We start from the raw sequence: 21,520 nt of genomic DNA on the forward strand, positions 1-21,520 counted from the left end.
ATGATTTTATAGAGACTAACGGTCAATTAATTCAAGGTAATGGGCTTATTTAATGTGAGATGTTTCCATTTCAATAATTACAAATGGAAGTAATTATTAGACATTAATCATATGATTGTAATTGCTTATTAATCACTGCACGTGGCTGATCACCCCAGGAGTAAAAATGTGTGAAAGCTTTGTACTGCACAGCTGGTTATGGCACATGAATTACACATGTATCAGACTAAGAACTAGTTAATTCAACTCAAAACTAAAACTACTAACAAACGTTGCTTCAATCATAGTCCTAATCATCAAAACTTCAGAGGACACATTTACATTTCATAAAACTATTCTCTACGCATCCAAATACCAAATATGTGTGCAATACATGTGCATCCACCCTCTAACAACCAGAACAAAGAGTGTTGAGTCTGTGGCCACTGTTGTGAAGCTTTAATAGGAGAAATATTTGCTTGGAAGAGACAAACAATAGTGTGCAAGAGAGCAAGAGACAACATGAAATCCAAATTGTGATTTAGCATTACTGAAAAAGCAAACATTCTTCTTCCTGCAGTAAACTTCATAGAGCTATAGCCGCACATTTATAACAAGTTTGTACCTATCATTGACCAGCAGATTTAGTAGTGAACATTCAGTGTTTTATGATCCAGAGTACATGGTGCAGACAAACACTGCACAGCCCATTAAATACCAAATAACCAAAGAGGTTCTTTTTTTTTTTACCTGAGTTTTGGTTGACTGGGCCTTCAGTCAGTGGTCGGACAATTTAGCTTTTTCACTTGATAAGTTATCAATAAACAGATATATCCATTAGGGAGAAATATTATTCTGAGAAGAATCTAGGTCTGAAAGTCCAAAAAAACGTTAAAAAAAGATTACATTAATTCAATTCAATTCAAGTTTATTTATATAGCCCAAAATCACAAATCCTATTTGTCTCAGAGGGCTTCACAAGTTAACAAACACAATTGGCAGTATAAAACAATTGACATTAAGTCATGACTGGCTGACTTTCTTAAAATAAAAACATAATAAACGACCTTAATCTGTGTAAAGTGACTAATTGTGTAGCTAGAAATGTGTGGCACTTGGCCGTTTCCAAACACTGTCTGAAACTGTCTACTACAGTAATATAACCTTTAAAGCATTATGAACCACCAGAAATTGTGCAAAAAAAAGAAAATTCAAGAATGGAAAATAGCTGTGAGCTTGCATCTCTGTAAGCTTGCAACGTATACATAAAATATACTTAATAAACAGCATGCATTTTTGTAAAAAGGATGATAAAAATGCCTAATAATCACCATTAACCACCCAACCACCCAAGGAGTAAGGATCAAATAAATGTTTAACCATATTGTTATAACAGCTGGTGAAAGTTATATATAAAATGACATGTAAAAAAAATGATGCTGGCTTTCAGTTGAAAAGCTTAGTGTTACAGTTACAGCAGAGGGAGCGTTCCTCCTGTCCTCTCATGGGTTTCGTCTTGTATTCCTTTCTCTCCACGGCGCTTTACTCGTCCGGTGTCTGCCCTGGACCTGCCAGCAGCATCTCAGAAATATCGCACTCACTTCCACAGCTTCCCATCAAAATCTGAATGATGTGGGACACAGATATTTTATTATTCAAATATAATGTTTCGTATCTGTGGTTTTTACCCTATGATGTTTATTTACTGAAATGTAGCACAAAGTCTGCTCACCCATGTTGCAGTCTTTGGACATATCTCTCTCTTTCAGTATGTTGTTTTTGTAGTCTGTGGATTGTGGTAGACACACAGGTTATGAGTAAAGATATATTTGTTTATTTGTATAAGGTAGAAAATGTGTGTGGATGAGGCTTACTGTACCTGAATTCGTAGGTTCTTGGTTACAGGTCCTCAGTTCTGTGCATTCTAATGACATTTCACCTCCGCTGATCACAGTTCCCCTGCACAGAAATAAGTATTGCTCCGCTTACAAATGGATTCAATACAAAGTGTTTGCATAATTTATTGTGCAGTAGTGTCTTACCTCTCATATCTACGTATGTCGTACTCCAGCCCTATAAGATTTAACAGGAAATGTCAAACACGCTGTATCCACAAAACAGTTTTTCCAATAACAGGCAAGAACAAGTTTGTTGGTTACCTCTCTTCTTGCGTCTCCTAGTCACCACGATGACAGCGACAACGATGAACGCCAGCAGTAGGAACGTTGCCAGGAAGTAGCCCATATGCTGCACGAAATAACCTCGCTGCTCAGGAAGGATGACGTTCACCACGCGCGGACCCTCCACCTCTTGCACAGTCCCTAAAGGAAGAAAATTAAATTTCCCTCAAGAAACATTTGTCACATACATAATAAGAGCATAAGGAGATATAGAAGAGGCCACACAGTGAATATATCAAGTCGACTCCATGTACTTACAGTATACAACCATTGAAGGGGATTTATTGGATTGTTTAATTGGATAATCATATTGGCAATAAATCTAGTTCACTGAAATGTATTTCTACATTACTCAAAACGTTTTATTCCTCCCGAGGTTTATTCTTTTTCATTTGTTTCCCTAAGCCAGAGAGGGAGAGCAGGAGTTAAATGTCTGTTCTGTGGTAATGAGTTCCAGACCTGATGTCATGCAGCTGTTCTTTTTTTTTTTCTCTTCAGAAAAACACATGCTGACCAGAAAAGAGGAGGGGAAGTGTGAGGAAACAGAGACAGATTTTGTTATGTGGTTTGTCTCTATGTCTCTATTTGTTTCCCATTCAAGCCTTTTCATTACATTACATTACATTGCATTTAGCTGACGCTTTTATCCAAAGCGACTTACAATAAGTACGTTTTCACGACGTCTTCTCACAAACAAAGAAGTTTAGGCGTAAAGCAGAGCTTATATGAGTGAACGCTACAGTTGAAACACATCTGACAACACTGCAGGCAGCTACCAGTCTTCACAGTTAGCCAGACTATTGATATAGCTGAGGATCATTATTATAAATGGAAAACACAGAATAAATATGGGGTAGGAGGTGGAATATCATAACAACTACTGCCTATTATAAACAGTATTTCAAATATAATTATATACTGTACAGTACCACAGTTGAATAACCTTTCAATGCAAGTTTACAGAGCTAATGAAGAATGGAAAAGATACTGTAGTTTTTCAATTTCTCCCTAAATTCAAATGCAGCCAAATAACCGATGTCTTTCATATATCGTAAAAGACATCAAATACTTTCCTTTTATATATTTCTTTTAAGTAAAGGATTTGTCTTTGGTCTCTCATTAAAGCAGCTAAGTTGGACACTATTAAAATACACTGAGGCTCCACTGAGGGACTAATGAGGAAAACATCCAACGTACCATCCTGACGCATTCAAAACCAGCCAACCATGAAAAAACATGCTTATTCAGACTTAATTACCCTCCTAATAGAGAGCCTGGTTAGCACATCTCACCTGTCCGTTTTTAATGTACCTAAAATGCATGAAATTGAAAAGACATGTCCAAGGTCATTGTCTCTAGAGCTCAACTGTCACAACCAGAGCTGCAGCCGAGTCCCAGCAGGAAGCCATTTCCATTTCTGTGACAGATCTGACAAGTGCGTACGTGTTAACGGCTATTTCACATATCCTGCGAGTTTCGTTTGTGTTCCTGTGGGTTGTGCATCATTTGCAAGTCAATGAGCTGAAGGAAAGCATCTTACTTTTCAAAGATAAAGATGTCTATTGTATTGCTGTTCACCTAATGGCCTCTTGACGATTACAAAGAGAACATTTTATTTGCAACAAATAATTACAACATGAAATGGGAAAGCTCTCGTGAGATGTGTAGTTTCAGAGGATTGCTGGCACTTTCCCGAGCACAAAGAACTTAGCTTTAAGTTAACAGACAAGACGAAGCTCAAGCAAAACGTGATTCCCAGATGAACTAAAAGACACACAGGATGTCATCTAGCCACGTGGGCATTTGCTCAACATGCTTAAAAAAAACCAATACGTGAGCTGTCGTTTCTTTACAGGAGTGGGGGATTTATAGTCCAACACATACCTGCATCCCCTCCCCTTCCTATGCTCTTTCATGTCACAGCTGGCCCAGATGTTGAACAGATGTGTCAGACTTCCTGCTACTGCTCAACGCGCATCAAACAGAGGCTGATACACATGATCAGATAAACAGAGCAGACTGGGACAAATAATAAACAGACATTGAGATGCAGTGCAACCCGTCTAGACGTGTTGTTGGGACTTCTGGAGAATAGGACCCTCCACCCCAACATAATGGCTGTTGGAGCCTACTCCTCTGCTCAGCCCAGTTAAAATGTCTCCAGCTGTATTAAATGAAAAAGCAGTAAAAATGAAAAAATTCAGCGAGGAAAATGAGACCACTTCCGCTGGGGCCAATTTAAAGCCGTTTACTGTAGACTGCTTCTCAAGCCAAAGCTAAAATGTAAAAACGTGAAATTAAAAGACCTTTTTCACATGCAGTAAACAAGAGAAGGATTTCTTTATTTCTTTATTTCTTACTCAACTTCTACATTCCTTCTACCTCCTCCCTCCCTCTGCAGCATCCAACACAAAAAGACTGAGGAGAGAATTGGCAGAGGAGAAAAGGAAGTGACTTAACTGACCAACTATGCCTATAACCATAAGAAAAAGTCCAGGGTCTGTGTTGTTATTCAATCCACGATTCAGCGAAGAAACCATATGGGGAAAAACATGAACCATCTCTAGCTTCTGGAAAAAAACAAAGCTCTTGTGGAGTGTCTCTTGTTATTTTTAACTATACTTACTTTGCTCTGGCACATCATTCTGGAAAACTCTGGGTGCTGATGTGGGTGCGGGGGGAACTGCAGGTCCCACATTGAGCCTGTAGATGCGTCTCTCGTGCAGTCCACAGTAGTGGTGATGCAGGTGGCAGGAGTACAGGCCTTTAAAAACAGGCCTTAAGTCAGCGATGGACAGAGAGAAGTCCCCTAGAGTGAAAGCGTCCTCCTCCACGCTCATCTTGCTCGCCCCGAAGCGTGGTCCATAATCTCGCCGTTCTCCAGAGGCATAGAGGTCCACCAGGCGGTCGGCCCGGTCAGGACGCACGCCGGGGGGCTGGAAGTCCCAGTGGGCCACCTGCTGCTGGTCCTCCTGGAGACCCTCCCTCCACAGAGAGCGCCGGTTCACACAAGGCAACACCACCGACTTGCCCAACATCACCACGAACACAGTCCTCTCTCCGTCCCAGTAACGCTTCTCTTTACGAGCTGGAAACACATGAGCGGGAAATATATTACTATCAAATCTGTTTCGTGAATCATGGAGAATCATTAGGCTGTCTACAGTATAAGGGAAGTTTCTTTGAAAGCTACCAGCTATTTCGCTCTGGAAGCACATCTCACCTGACTTTGTGACATTGAGCTGGATTTTGATGGACTGGTGAATCTGGCAGTAGTGATGGTGCAGATTACAAGTGTAAACTCCTTTGTCCGTTGCAACCACATCTGAAAAAAATAAGAATCAAAGCAACCATTAGATTACATCATAAATAGAAGAGTGCAACGGTCATGGCGCTCCTGGAAAACAAGAGGACATCTCACTGTCGATGATGAGGGAGAAGTTGCCATCAGTGAAAGCCGTGTCTGGGAGGGAAATGCGTCCCTTGTTGATGCTGTTGTAGACCCTCTCGCGGGCTCCGGGGGACATGTCCAGGACTCGCTCCACAGAATACTCCGGGCTGCTGCGCACCAAGTCCCAGTGGACCACCCTCTGGCGGTCCTTCAGCCTGTCCTGGGTCCACACCATGCGGGGGCTGTGGCAGGGAAGCACAGCCTTGGATCCTTCAGGGAGGGTGATGTTCTTGGCCTCCACCACCACGCCAAATGGGTTGCTGCTGATCTGACCCCACGCTGACACAGAGAAATAAACATGTAGGTTCAGAAGATCCTTGAACAATGACATGAGCCACTACACATGAAGTTTGTGCATGGAGAAACATAAATGCCTTACCTCCTGGCAGTAAGAGCACAGATACAACTGCAAAAAACAAAAACATAAGGGATTAGAGTTGTATCCTGAAGCACTTTGTCTACAGATATCAGCCTGTTCACTAATTAGGTCTTTAGAAATATTTATAAGACTCTGCAAAATGTTGTGTTGACTGGAAAGTTTCGGTTTGACCTGGACTGACCCGACAGTGAAAGATTGAAACAGATGTGGGTTCAGTGAGAGGACTGTTTAAAATAACAGAGGAAAGCTAAATAAACAAGGACATGGTAAAAGGCAAGTATGTTAACACGGCACACATGAATACAACAGCGGAAGAAATATACTTAGATGTCAACAATCTTCTGGGGAAATATATATATCGTGTTTGTGTTTTCTCGCTCTAGAGATAGGACATTTTTCCTACAGCTCATTTGCTATTTCTACTGGATTCTTCCCACAGCGCTATTTGTCCGTGTGTTTACTGAAGGGCCAGCAGAGGCGCATGCAGCCAACGCACACAGAGCCTCTATTCATCGCTGCTGCCGCTGGCTCGCTGCGACTCCTGCCAGGCCATGATCCTCAGCGGAGGAAGGACCGGGCTGCTGTTCAGCTGCTTCAGTCACTGCCTGGTGTCAAAACCAAACACCTGTATGTATGTGTTACTGTACTGGTAATGGGTACTGTGAACAATAGAGGAAGGAGGTGCGGGGCTTTCAGGGTAGAATACTTGGGAGGCATGAAACGCTCTGTAATGGTCACACATGCAGAGAGCACACAGCGACATTTGTTCACTGCTTTTTTTAACCCATCCTAGTACCAGGAGTCTAGTACTAGGAGCAGTGGGCAGCTAGTGTACAGGGCCCGGGGAGCAATGGGAGTGAGGATGTCCGGTGCCTTGCTCAAGGGCACCACGGCAGGGCAGGAGGTGAACTGGGACCTCTCCAAGTAGAAGTCCACACTCCATATTTAGGTCTGGTCGGAGACTTGAACCGGCGACCCTACGGCTCACAGTCCAAGCCCCTACTGACTGAGCCACTGCCGGACGGATACATTCAGTACATATAAAGAAGAAGAATACATTCATTAGATTCTATGATAAAAGATAAATCCCAGTAATGTAAAATAAAATAAATAAAAAGACAATTAAAGAAAAATAACTCTCTAAACTGCACAAGTTTGTTGAAAGAGGTGAAAATGTAATAAGATGCGAGGTCGCGAAGAGCCCTTAATCTGGAAATTACATAATATAAAAGCAGCGGTGAAATGTCATTATGTAAATGTATTTAACTCAACAGTAACTTGTTACATACACATTATATATTATAGGAATATTACTGAGGCATTTACTCCAAACTCACATGAACTATGAATGTTTTTACATTTGATAGTCTCGGTACATTCAGCTAATAATCTGTATTTTTTACTGAAGTGACACTTTGTAATAAGAATTGTAATAATGTTTTACTGCTATGATGCTACTTTTAACTAAGTTAAAGACCCTCATTATCCAACACCCAAAAGGCAAGCTGACAAGCCAACGAAAAGGCTGATTCACTTCATTTGTGAGCACAGGCAACAGAAATATGAAGAGGGTGCCTATTTCACCACATCCAAACCATACGCCATTGGAAAGCAGCTACTTTGCTTAAATGCAGGGATTTGATCACACAAAAGCATGCTGTGATTTTGAAAGTAGGCACCAAAATAATATACTATTTAAAGCTGGGCCAAACTAATCAAGTCAACACGTTGGCATCGGAGAGCAGACGTCATGCTGGAAAACAATAAGGGTTTCTAATGAAGGCTATAAACTTTCCTGCAGAAGGTAAAAGTGTGCCAAACCCTGTAAGTGTCTCTCATCAAACCTCCAGACACTCGCGAGCTGATGACTCACGAGGCTGGTTTAACTCTGAAGACTTAACAATGTGCTGTTGAGTAACCAACTATAATAACATGCATTTACCAAGTGATCTCCAAATCACTGTTGTCTCTTGCAACCTGAGGAATCACATGAGAACACATTGTAAACCCCTGAAGTCAGACTAAAAAGGGTTCAACTCAAACATAAACTATGTGCTCAGCAAAGTTTATGTGATTCATGGCTGTTGTTGATCTGTGAAGTTTACTCATATCCACGTCACAGGTTTAGAACAAATCAAACAGATGTGTCCAGCTGCAGACTCGGCTAAACAAAGGTACAGTCAGACGCCTTGAGAGCCAATTGACTCTCCTCTTGATAGGTCAACTTCCTTATGTGAAGTTGTTGAATACGTTTTTGTATGACACCTCACTGGGTATATTATTGTAAATGTTAGTATTTATCTTCATACAACTTTAGAATAGTGAAAAATGTGCAGGATCAAGGGATGTCGCCCTGTAAAATAGCTTCTCGGCAGGGATGGAAGAAGTGCAGAAAAGTATTCTTGTAACACCAAGCTGTAGCAAGAATAAAGTTTGGCATTCAAAATGTTACTTTAAAAAAGTATAAATAAGTATTAGCATCAACATAATATTATTGGTCTACAAACTTTGTAATAAATTAAACATTCAAACATATTTAAGATATGAATAACATATTAGCTAATGAAAGTGAAACTTGTTTCTGGTATAGCTTGATATATGATATGATATATCATAATTGTTTTTTTTATTTTAAGTTATCAAATAGATTAAGCAGAGTAATTGCAGTCAAATAAACAACAATTCCCTTCTGAGAGGTAGGGGTGTACAAATATAAACCAGCATTAAATGGAAATAGTAAAGTAAAGTTCAAGTATCTCAAAGTTGTAGCCTACTAAGATAGGTAATTGAGGAAGTTACTTTCAACCACTGCTTCTCGGTTTATTTGAACTGCCCAAACATCTTAGACTTAAAAATGAATTGGGATCATCTCAGTGTGTGGGCTTTTACTGTAAATCTCCCTTTCTGCTGAACAAAGTCGAGGCATTGCCTGTACAGAACACAAACATGTTACCTTTCCACGACCTTCTCATTTTACGCCATGATTCTACATGTTTAAACACGTATTTAGTTCAACACAGCATTTCTAATCTTTCCCATGCACTGTTGTTGGTGGCCGGTCATTAACACAGAACCACCATAAACTCGGTTACAGTAATCCCCCCCCCCCCCCCACACACACACACACACACACACTCCTCCACGTCGTGCGGGACACATTTAATGACGGGCTGCAGGATTCTGCTGACTCTGCTCAGACCGCAGGTAACGAGAAACACATTGGGCAGAAGCCACACAAAATCCCACATACACACAATCAACAGGCCGTAAAGTCATGCCGCGTTACTGAAGCGAGAGCCTCTTCGATGCTGCGTTTCACTGCAAGTCCATGCAGATCATGCTTTATCTTAGAACATTTCAAAATACAGGCTTTCGATAGAGAAATATATTATGGCATCTTGAGTAATACCACTTACTGAGGAAATAAAGTTTAAGACAACATACTAACATACATCTAAAAGGATGTTGATATAAACAATAGGCTAAAAGTACATTAAGTTGGCTGTTGATTCAACATTTTAAGATATTACCATGGAACTAAATAAATAATCTTAGAGAGAAATTAACAACGTTTTTTATAGTCGTAATAAATAGGCTACATACAAAACAGGTATAGAAACAGAAGATAATTGAGTTATATTAAGAACAACGCTACCACAAGTTAACATTATCAACATTTCAGGCTGTTTACGGGTCCGTTTTATAGCTTATATTGGAAAGCTTTTCAGAGGAATTATTATTGAAGAACCTTCAAAATAAGATGTTTACAGTGCAGCAGAGGAGACATGATAACTGAATGTATTTCTGCTTTTGTTCCCGACGCGCAACACTAACCTGGATCCAATTATAGAACAAAGAAAGTTTCCCAAAGTTATTTGACTCTTTTGAAAGCAAGAAAAGTGAACAACTTACTCTGAAGGAGAGTCATTTCGAGGTGCATCCTATCCACCGTGTTGAGGTACAGCCTGTCAGGAGACTGTGATGGGTGCATGTATTGATAAATCACACGGAGCAGCAGATTCCCGAGCTGCGGCTCAGCTGGAGTTGTTGTATTCCTGCGGACTGGAGTCTCGCTCCGCCTCCACATGAAACCCAACACTGCTGCAGCCTGACGAAAAACATGTGTTGCAGTACGATCATTAACGATGAGGGTTGGGTAGAAAACTATAATTGACCAACATACAAACCGAATATTAAAAATGCACTTAAGGGACATTCCTCCAAATGGGATAAAGGCCAGCCCCAAGAAAAAGCTTGTTTTGAAACTTATTTTGTTGTCAGTGTGAAATTGACAGATTTATAATAGACTATTACACAACAACAGATCAAACTATAGTGTTGACATTACAACTAGTTTACAATAGTTCCAAAGAAGGCGTAACAGACGCAAAAAGTTTTTCATATATTAAACTCTCCAGTGACATGTCAAGACTAACGTTTTTTTATATGGTTGTAAAAGTTTAAAAAGTCCCTGGGAACCCTTCCACCCCAGGAAGGGATTAGAAAAGATCTTTCCTCATATCCCCCTTTTTGATCTTAGAAAGGCTGGTTTCTGCATTAAAGCCCTAAAGGAAGCAGTTTCACTTCAAGGCCTTTTGAAAGGCTTTTTATTGTCAAGCTAAATGTAGATGCATAATAGTTGAGATCTATGTATCTCTATTTCTGATTGAGTTGTTCTATAGATAAATAAAATACTTGAAATAACCATCGAAAGTAGTAGTTCCAGGTGAAAAGTATTTGTTTGTGTTTGCACATTGGTGATATCCAGAGTAAGAAAAAAGAAAAACGAAAGATGTCCTGTAAACCAAAATATGACAACACAAAACATCACACATTGCATTGGGCTTGAGGGAGAAATATTTTTATTAGATGATCTACACTTTGTTTAAAAAATTTACACATAGGCTGACTGATTTGGTGTTGAAGTGTGCTTCCCGTCCAGTGGGAAGGATGCGAGACACACTTGAAATAGTGTCAGTGTTTTTCAGTCCTTTTTGTTTCCGTGCTGTTTAAGGAAGAGCTTAGGTGTATTCCATCCTTCTGGAGCCTTCTTCAGTCCAGCTTTTGTCCAAATCCTCTTCAGATCCTTCTCAAATCGTTTCTGCACAGGACACAATCAAACAGTTTAGAGGTGGTAGTTTAGAAAATATAATTTGTGTATAAAATACACAAAATAAACACCTTTAAAGTGTACGCAAGACAACATGTTAAATAAAACAATACAGTTTGAAATGAACTGATCCCATACTGATACATTGCTGAATGTGCCAGGATGATCAGTAGGAAATGATCAATCTATTCAATATCACAGGAACCTTTTTTCCTCACCTGCTTCTTTTTCCCTCTGCCCTCGATCACTCTCTTCCTCAAGAATTTAGTCCGTTTTAGCAGCTTCCTGTACTTATGCTTGTTGATCTTCCGCCGTCGGATCTCAAGAACATTTTTACAACTAAGGGGTGTCACTGGTTCCCCCCCGTCCTCCAGCGCAGAGTCAGAGAGGGCTGGCAGCAACTGCTCTTCCAGCAGCTCCACCTCCTCCTGCGGGAGAGGGCACTCCAGCAGGGGGGGGAGGGAGTAGCTCAGGGAGAGCCAGCTCTCCAGGGGGCTCACGGACAGTTTACGCGGCACAAGAACCTCTTCCAGTTCTGGCTCCAGTTGCACCCATCGAGGAGGAGGTGTGTCTGCTGCTGTTGAGTAGCTCCTGAGTTTTGGTTGTAGCGGAGAGCAGTAAGCAGGAAGTACATGTTGTACACGTCCATTCAAAATGTCTCCATGGGCTTGAAGCGCACCTGGACAAATTGAAGATGCCATCTTGAGTTACATTACTTATAACTGGAAATGTAGCATGCCCATTGTCTAATTAATATAATAAGGAGAGATTCCACAACAGTTGTTCTAACTCTTGAAATCAGTTTGGTCTTAACTCTTGAAATCTGGTAGGTAAATTCATTTTAGCATGAACAACATTGACATTTTTAGAGAATGTGAAATCACACTTTCATCTATGGTCAAAGTCAGAATATTTGAATAATTGTAACATTGTTTATTTAGTGTCTTTCAAAGGTAATAGTTCATTCACAGTTTTTCTTATCATACTATAGAGTCTTTGAGCACATGGGGCAATTAGTCTTTCTCAAAACAAAATGTATAGAAAAGAAAGCCCCATGTGCCCTAAGACTAAACAAAATAAAAACAATACTGTTCGACCAATTGTAAAAATGTCAACATGATTTTAAAGGATAGAAAGATATTTGTGTTCATACTTACAGGTTGCTCTACGCAATAGATTGAGACGAGGGACAACCTTTGATGAAAACATTGTTATTGATCATTCAAGTAACTTCATCAGGAATGAGTTGAGGGGTCACTGGTCCTGTGGGGAAAGAGCACATTACTTTGAGTTGGCCATAGCTCTTCCATAGAGATCACAAACGTGTACCGAGAAGTAACTACAAACAATAACAGTCATATACAAATACTGCATATATTTTATATTATTACAAACTACTGTATTTTGCAATAGTATACTGTACACAGTTTGTTGTACAGATTTCATGGAAATAATTTATATATTTTAACGTGTAGTAGTTTTATTAAAAATAGTTGTTTTAAAATGGTATTCTTTTAATTATGTGTCTAACCCTTTATGTCCTTAACTGTGTTTATCTTTTCACCATGTAGATACACCTGTTTTATGATTTTTATGATATACTGTCAAACCTAGCTGGGTTAGCTTTAGATTAGCCGGTAACTGATGTCCACCTTAACTATAGCATGTACCCTAAAGTATGAAATGCACTCATGGTACAAAGTAAAACACTGTGAGAATGTAAAATAATCAATATTAAAGAAACCTTGTCAAATTAAACTTATTTTCCAGTTGCCAGGTGACTTTTGCTAATGCTAGCTAGCAACGCAGCACCGATTTAATGCGTTCAAATCGCAATATTATTACTAAAAGATTGCAGCTAAGAATAATTCGGCTTTTGGCTATCCGACCACGTCAATTACACTATTTGTTGTATGTAAAAAACATTATTATTTTACCTTATACTCCTATGACCCGTGTTTTCGTCTTCAATGTGACTCTAAAATCCTACTTCCGGCTTGAGTAACACAATATTAAGGCATTTCCTGTTTCTCAGCGGAGACAAAGGTTCCGCTGTAGCAGTTAAGGCGAGAGTGCCTCTCAATTATGTGGAGCTACTCTTCAACCTCCTCATTAATACACTGAATAAACGGGCAGTGTGTTATTGAAATATTATTAATATTTGATCATCATTATGATTACACATGTATTAGGAGGAGAGGGACATCTGTTATCTTCTGCTATGCTGATGGTAAATCTGGAGAAAATGTCCCCACCACTTTTTCTACCAAAGTGAGGCCCATGTAGTTGTTTAATCATTTATAATACTGTGTGGACCTGTGCTTTGCATCACACAGTAGGTGAGTTTAAAGCTTGAATGACTCCACTGGAGGGCACTATCAGTCCAATGGTAGAAGGCACATGATGTTTCAACAACAAGGACTGTAATTCTGATTTCCACTGAATACATTGTACAGCGAATCAAATAATACATAAATGTACAAGAAACAAACCGTGGATATTTTGCATCTGAGATAAACTCTTTTTGTGACTAACTGCTGCCTAAAATGAATTAAATTCTTCAATTGTAGTATTTGTTGAGGCAAACATTTAAAAAATAGTTTAGACCTGCATGAGATCTATGAGACTTTTTGTTCTTTGGTCAAATGAACAAAGTGGGTGGGGAGCATAACCACAATAACTTAATTTGGAAAAGACAGCTATGACATAAGAGTTTACATTATTGATGTTTATCTTAAATGCAGCTGTAAAGCAAAATACATTTGGGAATATATTTAACATTTCATTCTCTCAAAATGACCAAATTCATTCCACATCCATTGTATGTGTTTAGTTTATTTTAGAGAGTATTTGAAACATCTGCTGCTAGGCTGACACAAACCCAGCATGCCCCAGGGGCCTGCAGCACACGTCCTCACAGAGCAGCGAGCTACTGCTGCTGTTTACGCAATAAACTGACCTTCACTTTGTAGTCTGACCTTTTTTAATTTACTTACAGAATAAATGTTTTTGCACATATTCAAGCACTTCTTTGCATAAAAACAGAAAAGTCCCAAATATTCAGGACAGAGTAGTGCAATTTCATGTTTTAAAACACAGCTATGACGTTCCATAAACATATTACAATCCTTCGTTTTTTAAGTTGTGCGTGCAGATACATTTGGAAAGCCCATTTCAGTCATAATTGAGCTGTATTTCCCTTTGATTCATTTAAACACATATCTTTCTTCCATGTGGCACAGTTGTATAAAAAGGGAAGCCTCCACTTTTAGATTGCTCTATTTTACACTTGTGGGCAGCCACATCAAATCGTTTATTCATGGGGCTTTCTCTCTAAGTGTTCATCAAGATGGTGGGAAGTGGAACATCTAGTTTGTTGGTATTTGAGTGGCGTGATGCAGGGCATAAAGTAAGGATAAAAAAGACTTTAAAATTCTCAGGGCATTTATTTACAATAAAAACAACAACAACAAAACATTCATTTCAATGTAAATCCTGCTGGCTCTTCATTATTTCCTTCACTATACTTACACCATCAGTGTGTGATGATAAGGCAACTGAAATGATCAGCAGGATGTGCTGGGAGATTTCCCTTTTTACTGAACAGTCTGAATAATTGTTTTAATATTTATCTTCTATAAAACTCTTTTTGCAAAAAAATATTTTAAATGAAATGTACGAGAAATAAAACAACCATTTTTAAGTTGGCAAGGGTTTTCAAGGATGTTGGTCAATCCTATTTTAATCCATGGCCTTTACATTATATACTATACACTCCAACCAATTATCTATTTACAAAATCAGTAGTTGTATATATAGTTATTTTTCTTTTAAGCAAATAAATATTCACTATCTTTTTTTAAATGCATTGCAAGTTTACTGCAGTGGACGAGATCGGACTCTTTACAGATGACAACATTATAATTCACTACAAGGCAACACACACAGTACAAGCATATGGCAGGATGCTGAACGTATCCACCATAGAGGTACAGTGTTACAGATGTACGCTATAAATGCCACTTCAACAGGAACCAAATTGATAAATAAAGACAGATATTAGAGAGATAACAGAACATAATGTAGACTGGGCTCCTCCTCGCCAACACATGAGAGGGACAAAGCAGTTAAATCAGTCATTGATGGCAGTATCCATAGATCTAAAGCCTATACGGACAGCGCTGAAATATATCTGCATTGCAATCCCATCTCCGATGCAGTACACATGAGTCAAGAAGTCGAGGGAAAATACATGTGAGGGATGAAGAAATTGCCTTCTTAAAAAGGGACAACTCACTTCCAAAATCAAAATCATATTTTTCTTATCACATGTAGAGCTATCCTTCATTGTTGGGGATTTTTATTGTAGGTATGTCTGGCTTCCATCATAATGGAACTTATAATGGAACTCATTTAAAGGAAATTGTTTTAAATGGTTTTCTTCTGCAGCTTGCAATTTGTATTTACCCAGAAAATAATCACAATTAACAGCATCCAACAGAACAATATTATATCACATTAGATGTTAGAAAATACTCTCCTTTGAATATTTGGTATTACATACATTAGAGATATTTATTGAGTTAAAACCTTTATTGATTTGGTAAAACCATCTAGGCAATTATCTTCTCTGTATTGCAGCAAAAGTCCTTCCTGTTTCTACAAAGAGCTCAATGGCACCGTGTTCACCCTGTATATCCGGCACACCTGGGCTTCCACAAGACCAACTCAACCAAAGTAACATTTGTTACAAATTTGACCATTACATTTGTAGATAAAAATGTGCACTTTTGAAACAAAAGGTAGAAATACCTAGGCAACAGATGTGTGAACAGGCAAAGAAAACAGTGGAAGGAAACACATGCTTCCTAGTGTCCTCCAGGTTTCTGGATACTCCACACAGCGGCTCTCACTGAGCAGCAGACTGGCCACGCTCCGCCTGCTTCTTCTCTTCCTTCTCATCCTCCTCATCTTCGTCCTTCTCATCATTAGACATGGCGACCGCCTGCACTTGTCTAACCTCGCAGAGGGATTGCGACATATGGGAATGCTTTGGGAACAAAAGAGATGTATTGTCAAAACTTAAGAGTGCATTTATTTATAGTCCTATTAGTGACTGGAAGTAGTTATATTTCATTCTAAGTAAAATAACAAGCATCATGTTTAAAAAAAAAAGTACAAAATAAAAAACGAAATATACTGTACATATAGATATATAGTACACGTACAATTTTAGCTTTGCTACGAAGTACGCCTACAAAATATATATATATGTGGTCCATCTGTCAGTAGTTTAAATCCATGGATTGAGACTATGAGAGGGTGCTGAGGAAAGTCTAACCTGAAGATGGAGATCCAGGAAACAACCAATGCAAGGAGCTAACAGTTCTGCATACAAAGTGAACAAACGGCAATAAAAAAACAAGCAGACAAGCACGGTACATCAACAACTGCACATACAAAAACATTACAAAAAAACATACAGAACAATAAAGGGGATTCAAGCTGATAATAGAGAAGTGTATATTTCAATCCAGGGTGTGGTTCACTCACCGATGAGGACTGATGATCGAGTGGTCGTTCCAGTTTGATGCGGACGTCTGCCCCCTTCCCTCGCTCAGGTTTACCGGGCCCTGAAGGATGGTCAACAGTGGAGTGAATACATGTCCATCACAGATTGATTTTAAAACCAGTTATCAATAAATATTCAGAGAAATCAAGAGCTTTTTTTAAGATGACATGTTTTTTTAAATCTCCTGAGATGTGTTGAATATTTGTTTAGTATGCTGGACGTGCTCCTGTCTCACCTGGCGAGCTGCCTCGGCTGGTGGTGCTGGTGCTGCTGGCGCTGTCCTCCAGCCAGGTGCTGTAGTTCAACGAGTCTCGCTTGTGTGGCGTCCCGGCAGACGACAGACTCTCCTGGAGAGACGCAGCAAAAAATGCACTTGTAAAAATATATATATCATTTTGTTACATATCCTGACAGTAGTGCAGGAGACAGATAATGAAGTGCATGATTTTGGCTCCACTGTTTTCAACAAAGTATCTAAATATACAGCTAAAATGTTCAATAATGTGTGGGTGGGGGGGGGAGGAGATTTGACATGAACTAACAGAATCTTATTCACAGGCAGCAATAAAGCCGCATTAGAGACTCCTCGGCTCATATCGGTTTGTTTTCCTTCAGGCGCTTTGTGATCTTATAAATCCCATAATAAGCACTGGGGGGGGGGGGGGCAGATTTTCTTCACATAATATCTGTCTTGTGAAATACTCTCATGATTTAGAAAGAAGAAGAACTTATAAAGTAACCAACTGACAAAATTGATAACTTGGATGTCGACTTATTTGATTTCATTTGATTAACGTGTGCTTGCCTCTTTATTTAATATGTAAAGCAACTCATTTTATTTTTGCCTTTTATCCACACTGTCCATTTGCTGTTAAATTGTTAATTTCCCCGCTGTTGTATGAAATCTGATTCTGATATATGCGCTTGTCTTGTTTTCCTTCAGGCTGAACGCACTCACCATGCCCGTGTCATAGTCCTCAGTGGCCTCTGTCTCGTTCTCCTCCACCACACTGGCGAAGCTGCTAGCATTGGAGGAGGAGCGGGAGAGGTCGTGACCCTCGGGGATAGATTGGGCCCTGCCACCGAGAAGAGAACTACACCCTGGGTTATCACGCTCCAGCACAGCCACACCTGATTTTATCTTATGTACAGGACACAGTCATTCAACATGCTGCCACCGCTGAGAAATACCCGCCGGCTCCACAAATACAGGTCTGACACAAGGTGTGAAATCTAACATCATAACCCTGTGATACGGCTGTAACTGATAATGCACACCTGTTCTTGGTGCTGGTGAGCGCCTCGGGGGAGCTCTGATTGGACGAGTTGTCAGATTTGGGATCTTGAGAGACGTGACCACTGTCAGGGGTCTTCTGGGTATTGAGGGAGATCTCTCTGTTGTTCATAGTAGGAAGTAGATTATGAACTTTAGTTAGCAATTACAAGGCTTTCGACACACAGTAAGAGGTACACAATACAACATGTGGTCGAGGCATATCGCAGCAATGCACAGCAGTATTTCCTCACCTCTTCTCATGGACCTCTTGAATGTTTTCGATACCGATGGCACTACTTCGCCTGGAGCTGAAGGGGCCAGACTTTTTCCTGGTTGGGCTTTTCCCCGGTATTATCAAAGACTGTAGGGGGAGAGAAAAAACGCTGTCAAAAAACCTCTAATATCTAGAATATCTTTGGTTAATATCACATTTATCCACAGAGCTGATATTTCTATGTAAACATAACTGATGGGAGTTATTTCAAATGTCACTATAATTGTACTAATTTGGAGAAAAGGTATCTTTGCACCCTTCAAGTTTATACTATGATAAACTATCCTGAAACTACTACTACTACTATCCTGAAAATAGGTCAAATATGCACTTAATGGCTTAGTGTCAAGCCCCGGTTCCAGTCTTTCAGTCAGTGCAGGGCAAACTAATGCCATAGATGAAAGATGGATTTAAAGGCTCCAGGGCATACCACTAAATATGCTTTCTCAGCGACTGCTTTGTTCATTCAATCTCCCTTTAAAGCTCTTAAAATCAGATCTTGAAAAACCTTTTAACTTAATGTGGCTTCAAAGAGCATGGGGAGGGTTATTGTTATAATGTATCTTTAAGGGGGTGATTCATTAATTAATATTCATCATATTTATACAAATCGAAAATTAAGCATACAGAAATGAAAATTCAGAATAGTCCCACGACTACAGAAGGTGCATATATAATAAAGCAGATAGGAAAGTGAGAATAGAAGAACATCTACAATATAAGTCAGTAGGGAGTGTAGACCATTTGAAGTCTTAAGCTGCTTAACACTCTGACTGCTTTGAAGGATTTCTAGATAATTGTGTCAAATGAGATCCCAATATATTTGTATTTAAGGAACCAATTACCCAATGGGAAAATGTGAAGGAAAATGTCTATATTTGCTTTTGTTTGATCACAAATTGAGAAAATGCATCCCGTCTGTGACACACAATGAATGCTAAATAGAGTGCTGAAATGCAAACAGGAAAGTGTGTTGATGCAGTTGAGCCATGCAAACAAAGGGAAGGAGCAAAGAGGAGAAAGGAGTTGTTAGAGAGTAGTTAGAATAAGACATGAACCTCTTCTACTGTTCCTATCCCTATGGCACTGCCTCGACGTCCATATTTACTGGGACTTTTGCCTGGGACAAGCAATGACTGAGCAACAGAGAGAGAGAGAGAGAGAGAGAGAGAGAGAGAGAGAGAGAGAGAGAGAGAGAGAGAGAGAGAGAGAGACAAGATGAGGACAGATGACAAAAGGGGTGGGGAGAGAAAACATGAGTAAATACAAATATATATGAGAATTCATGCAGTCTGTCATAAACAAAATACAGTGTACGTGTTAATTAGAGAATACAAAAAGGGACATTTTGGCTGAGCGACACAGGCATGCCTGAATGGAAGAGAAAAGTGATGAGTCAATCATGTGAGCCATATGCCTGCAGGAAGGAGGATGAAGAGGAGATAAAAACAGCAGAGGACACACACATGTTATACATATATGCACAGCAAGACAGGGTTATGTACTAAAAGCAAGCTCGAGTTAGTTACATTCAAATACATTGTTGGTTATTGATAATGGTTAGGTATTTTTGAAGGCTATCTTAATAATTCTTACTTCCATACATCATCAGAGAAGTTTCATTAAAAAAGTAAACATTCAGACACTCAAATTGTACAATATAGGATATATAACTAAATAATAAATAAAAAAGCTGTTGACAGTGTTGACAGAGAATGATATGAAAGTGGCCATTTGGGTACACAATGCTTACCCCTCATGATGGAAACAATAATTAGTTCATAAACATAATAACAAATAAAGTCAACATACAGTAAATTAGCACGCACGCACACACACACACACACACACACACACACACACACACACACACACACACACACACACACACACACACACACACACACACACACACACACACACACACACACACACACACACACACACACACACACACACACACACACACACACACACACACACACACACACACACACCACACACACACACACACACACACACACACACACACACACACACACACACACACCACACACACACACACACACACACACACACACACACACACACACACACACACACACACACACACACACACACACACACACACACACACACACACGTATTGGCAGCAGCTTTCCCCCCGGGGAGAAATTCACCTTGTGTCCTAGAAACATTCAAGTCTATGAGTCAGTCCATCTCGTAGTGCAGGCAATGTGCAACCGTTGCCAAGTGAGAGCCAAGTTTAAGTGCTCCACTTGAGCTCTTCTCTGTGAGGAATGAGTGCAGCAGGCAAGTGAGGGAGGAGGGGGCATGAACTCTAGTAGAACTGCTGGAGGGGAGGAAGAGGCAGCGAGACTCGCCTCACTCAGTACCAGGAGGAGGGGGGGGGGGGCTGTACTTACTATCCCTGGGAATTTGGGGCTCTCTGCAGGCTCGTGGTTAAAGCTGCTGCTGAAGCTAGTGGAGAATGTGTGCGGCTTCTTGAAAGTAAGACCCACGGCATCCATAGACTGGCTTCTGCTGCGGATCACCCGCTACGGAGAGAGACGAGGAGGAGGAGATACATTCAGAGGGCGCTGACCACCGTGACCCTTCAGCATCGCTGTGCGGCGCCACGGGCCGAGAGGAGCCTCGCGGCGTTCCCTGAACACTGACCGCTACAGGCAGAGCGCCGGCCCGATGCTAATCCCCACAGACAAGGAAGCGACAGAGAACAGTGCTAAGCTTTAAGGCCCGAAGGGGGGTTCAGATGAGTCACTATGTCAGAAAGGTGGCAAGAGAAGAGAGGGGAAGGAGGACCAAGTGGCTCACAGATGACTGACCATACTGAGTTTAAACACAGCCAGGAGAGGGTTTTAAAGCCCACTGCACCTCTCCCCTGAAGGCGTGGAACAGAGTGAAGGCATCTGATGGTGAAGACACATCTATCCATTGGCCTATATTTTATGACATACAAAGATGACAGAATCATACAAATAAGGGACTAGTGATAGAACACTGGAGCATGCAGAGAGAAAAGCAGCACCACACAGAAAGGAGGCATGAGGGAGGAAAGCTGGGAAGAAGAAGTGGTGTGTTCCAGCAGGTAGAAGCAGCAGTGTTGTATTCAGATTGATAGACCCAACTTTGCAAAAAGAAAAGGACAATCCTAAGAGACTGCCAGAGAAGAAACATTGGACAGCTTTAATAGTAATACTGTATTTTCCAATTATTTATGATTCGTGTGCTGTAACAATGATCTAAAAGTCTTATAATGACAGTTACAAGTCTATTTT

At 40.2% G+C, this 21,520-nt stretch overlaps 3 protein-coding genes across 3 annotated transcripts in view; all 3 read right to left on the minus strand.

Moving 5' to 3' along the window:
• Positions 1 to 421: 421 nt before the first annotated feature.
• On the minus strand, positions 422 to 10,041 carry LOC117449425 (matrix remodeling-associated protein 8-like). Its single transcript, XM_034087102.1, has 10 exons — positions 9,902 to 10,041; positions 5,990 to 6,016; positions 5,581 to 5,889; positions 5,383 to 5,484; positions 4,786 to 5,247; positions 2,139 to 2,300; positions 2,022 to 2,052; positions 1,859 to 1,938; positions 1,712 to 1,765; positions 422 to 1,602 (listed from the first exon to the last, which is right to left on the minus strand). Exons 1-10 carry the CDS (start codon positions 9,978 to 9,980, stop codon positions 1,577 to 1,579), a joined length of 1,332 nt encoding a protein of 443 aa, XP_033942993.1. The 5' UTR covers positions 9,981 to 10,041; the 3' UTR covers positions 422 to 1,576.
• A 793-nt stretch (positions 10,042 to 10,834) lies between these two features.
• aurkaip1 (aurora kinase A interacting protein 1) lies at positions 10,835 to 13,146 on the minus strand. Its single transcript, XM_034087448.2, has 4 exons — positions 13,037 to 13,146; positions 12,257 to 12,362; positions 11,318 to 11,778; positions 10,835 to 11,090 (listed from the first exon to the last, which is right to left on the minus strand). The coding sequence occupies exons 2-4, from the start codon at positions 12,306 to 12,308 to the stop codon at positions 10,974 to 10,976; spliced, it is 630 nt and encodes a 209-aa protein (XP_033943339.1). The 5' UTR covers positions 12,309 to 12,362; positions 13,037 to 13,146; the 3' UTR covers positions 10,835 to 10,973.
• A 1,379-nt stretch (positions 13,147 to 14,525) lies between these two features.
• The window catches only part of LOC117449710 (rap1 GTPase-activating protein 1-like), a 44,284-nt gene continuing 37,289 nt past the window's right edge, over positions 14,526 to 21,520 (minus strand). The window contains 8 exon segments of the mRNA XM_034087543.1: positions 14,526 to 16,149; positions 16,653 to 16,732; positions 16,907 to 17,018; positions 17,630 to 17,747; positions 17,950 to 18,066; positions 18,199 to 18,308; positions 19,280 to 19,357; positions 20,648 to 20,779. Coding sequence (XP_033943434.1) covers positions 16,009 to 16,149; positions 16,653 to 16,732; positions 16,907 to 17,018; positions 17,630 to 17,747; positions 17,950 to 18,066; positions 18,199 to 18,308; positions 19,280 to 19,357; positions 20,648 to 20,779 — 888 coding nt within the window. The 3' untranslated portion in view covers positions 14,526 to 16,008.

The sequence above is a fragment of the Pseudochaenichthys georgianus genome, chromosome 7, assembly GCF_902827115.2.
Source record: "Pseudochaenichthys georgianus chromosome 7, fPseGeo1.2, whole genome shotgun sequence".
Classification (NCBI taxonomy): Eukaryota; Metazoa; Chordata; class Actinopteri; order Perciformes; family Channichthyidae; genus Pseudochaenichthys; species Pseudochaenichthys georgianus.

Bases quoted from the DNA above. Each gene is read 5' to 3' on its own strand.
- aurkaip1 (XM_034087448.2), bottom strand. From the start codon at position 12,308: ATGTTTTCATCAAAGGTTGTCCCTCGTCTCAATCTATTGCGTAGAGCA. The intron at 11,779-12,256 runs GTAAGTATGAAC...CAATTTGTCCAG, and splicing joins TCTATTGCGTAGAGCAACCT to GTGCGCTTCAAGCCCATGGA. The intron at 11,091-11,317 runs GTGAGGAAAAAA...TGTCCTGTGCAG, and splicing joins GCAGAGGGAAAAAGAAGCAG to AAACGATTTGAGAAGGATCT.
- LOC117449425 (XM_034087102.1), bottom strand. From the start codon at position 9,980: ATGCACCCATCACAGTCTCCTGACAGGCTGTACCTCAACACGGTGGAT. The intron at 6,017-9,901 runs GTAAGTTGTTCA...TGTTTTTTGCAG, and splicing joins CGAAATGACTCTCCTTCAGA to TTGTATCTGTGCTCTTACTG. The intron at 5,890-5,989 runs GTAAGGCATTTA...TCTCTGTGTCAG, and splicing joins TGTGCTCTTACTGCCAGGAG to CGTGGGGTCAGATCAGCAGC.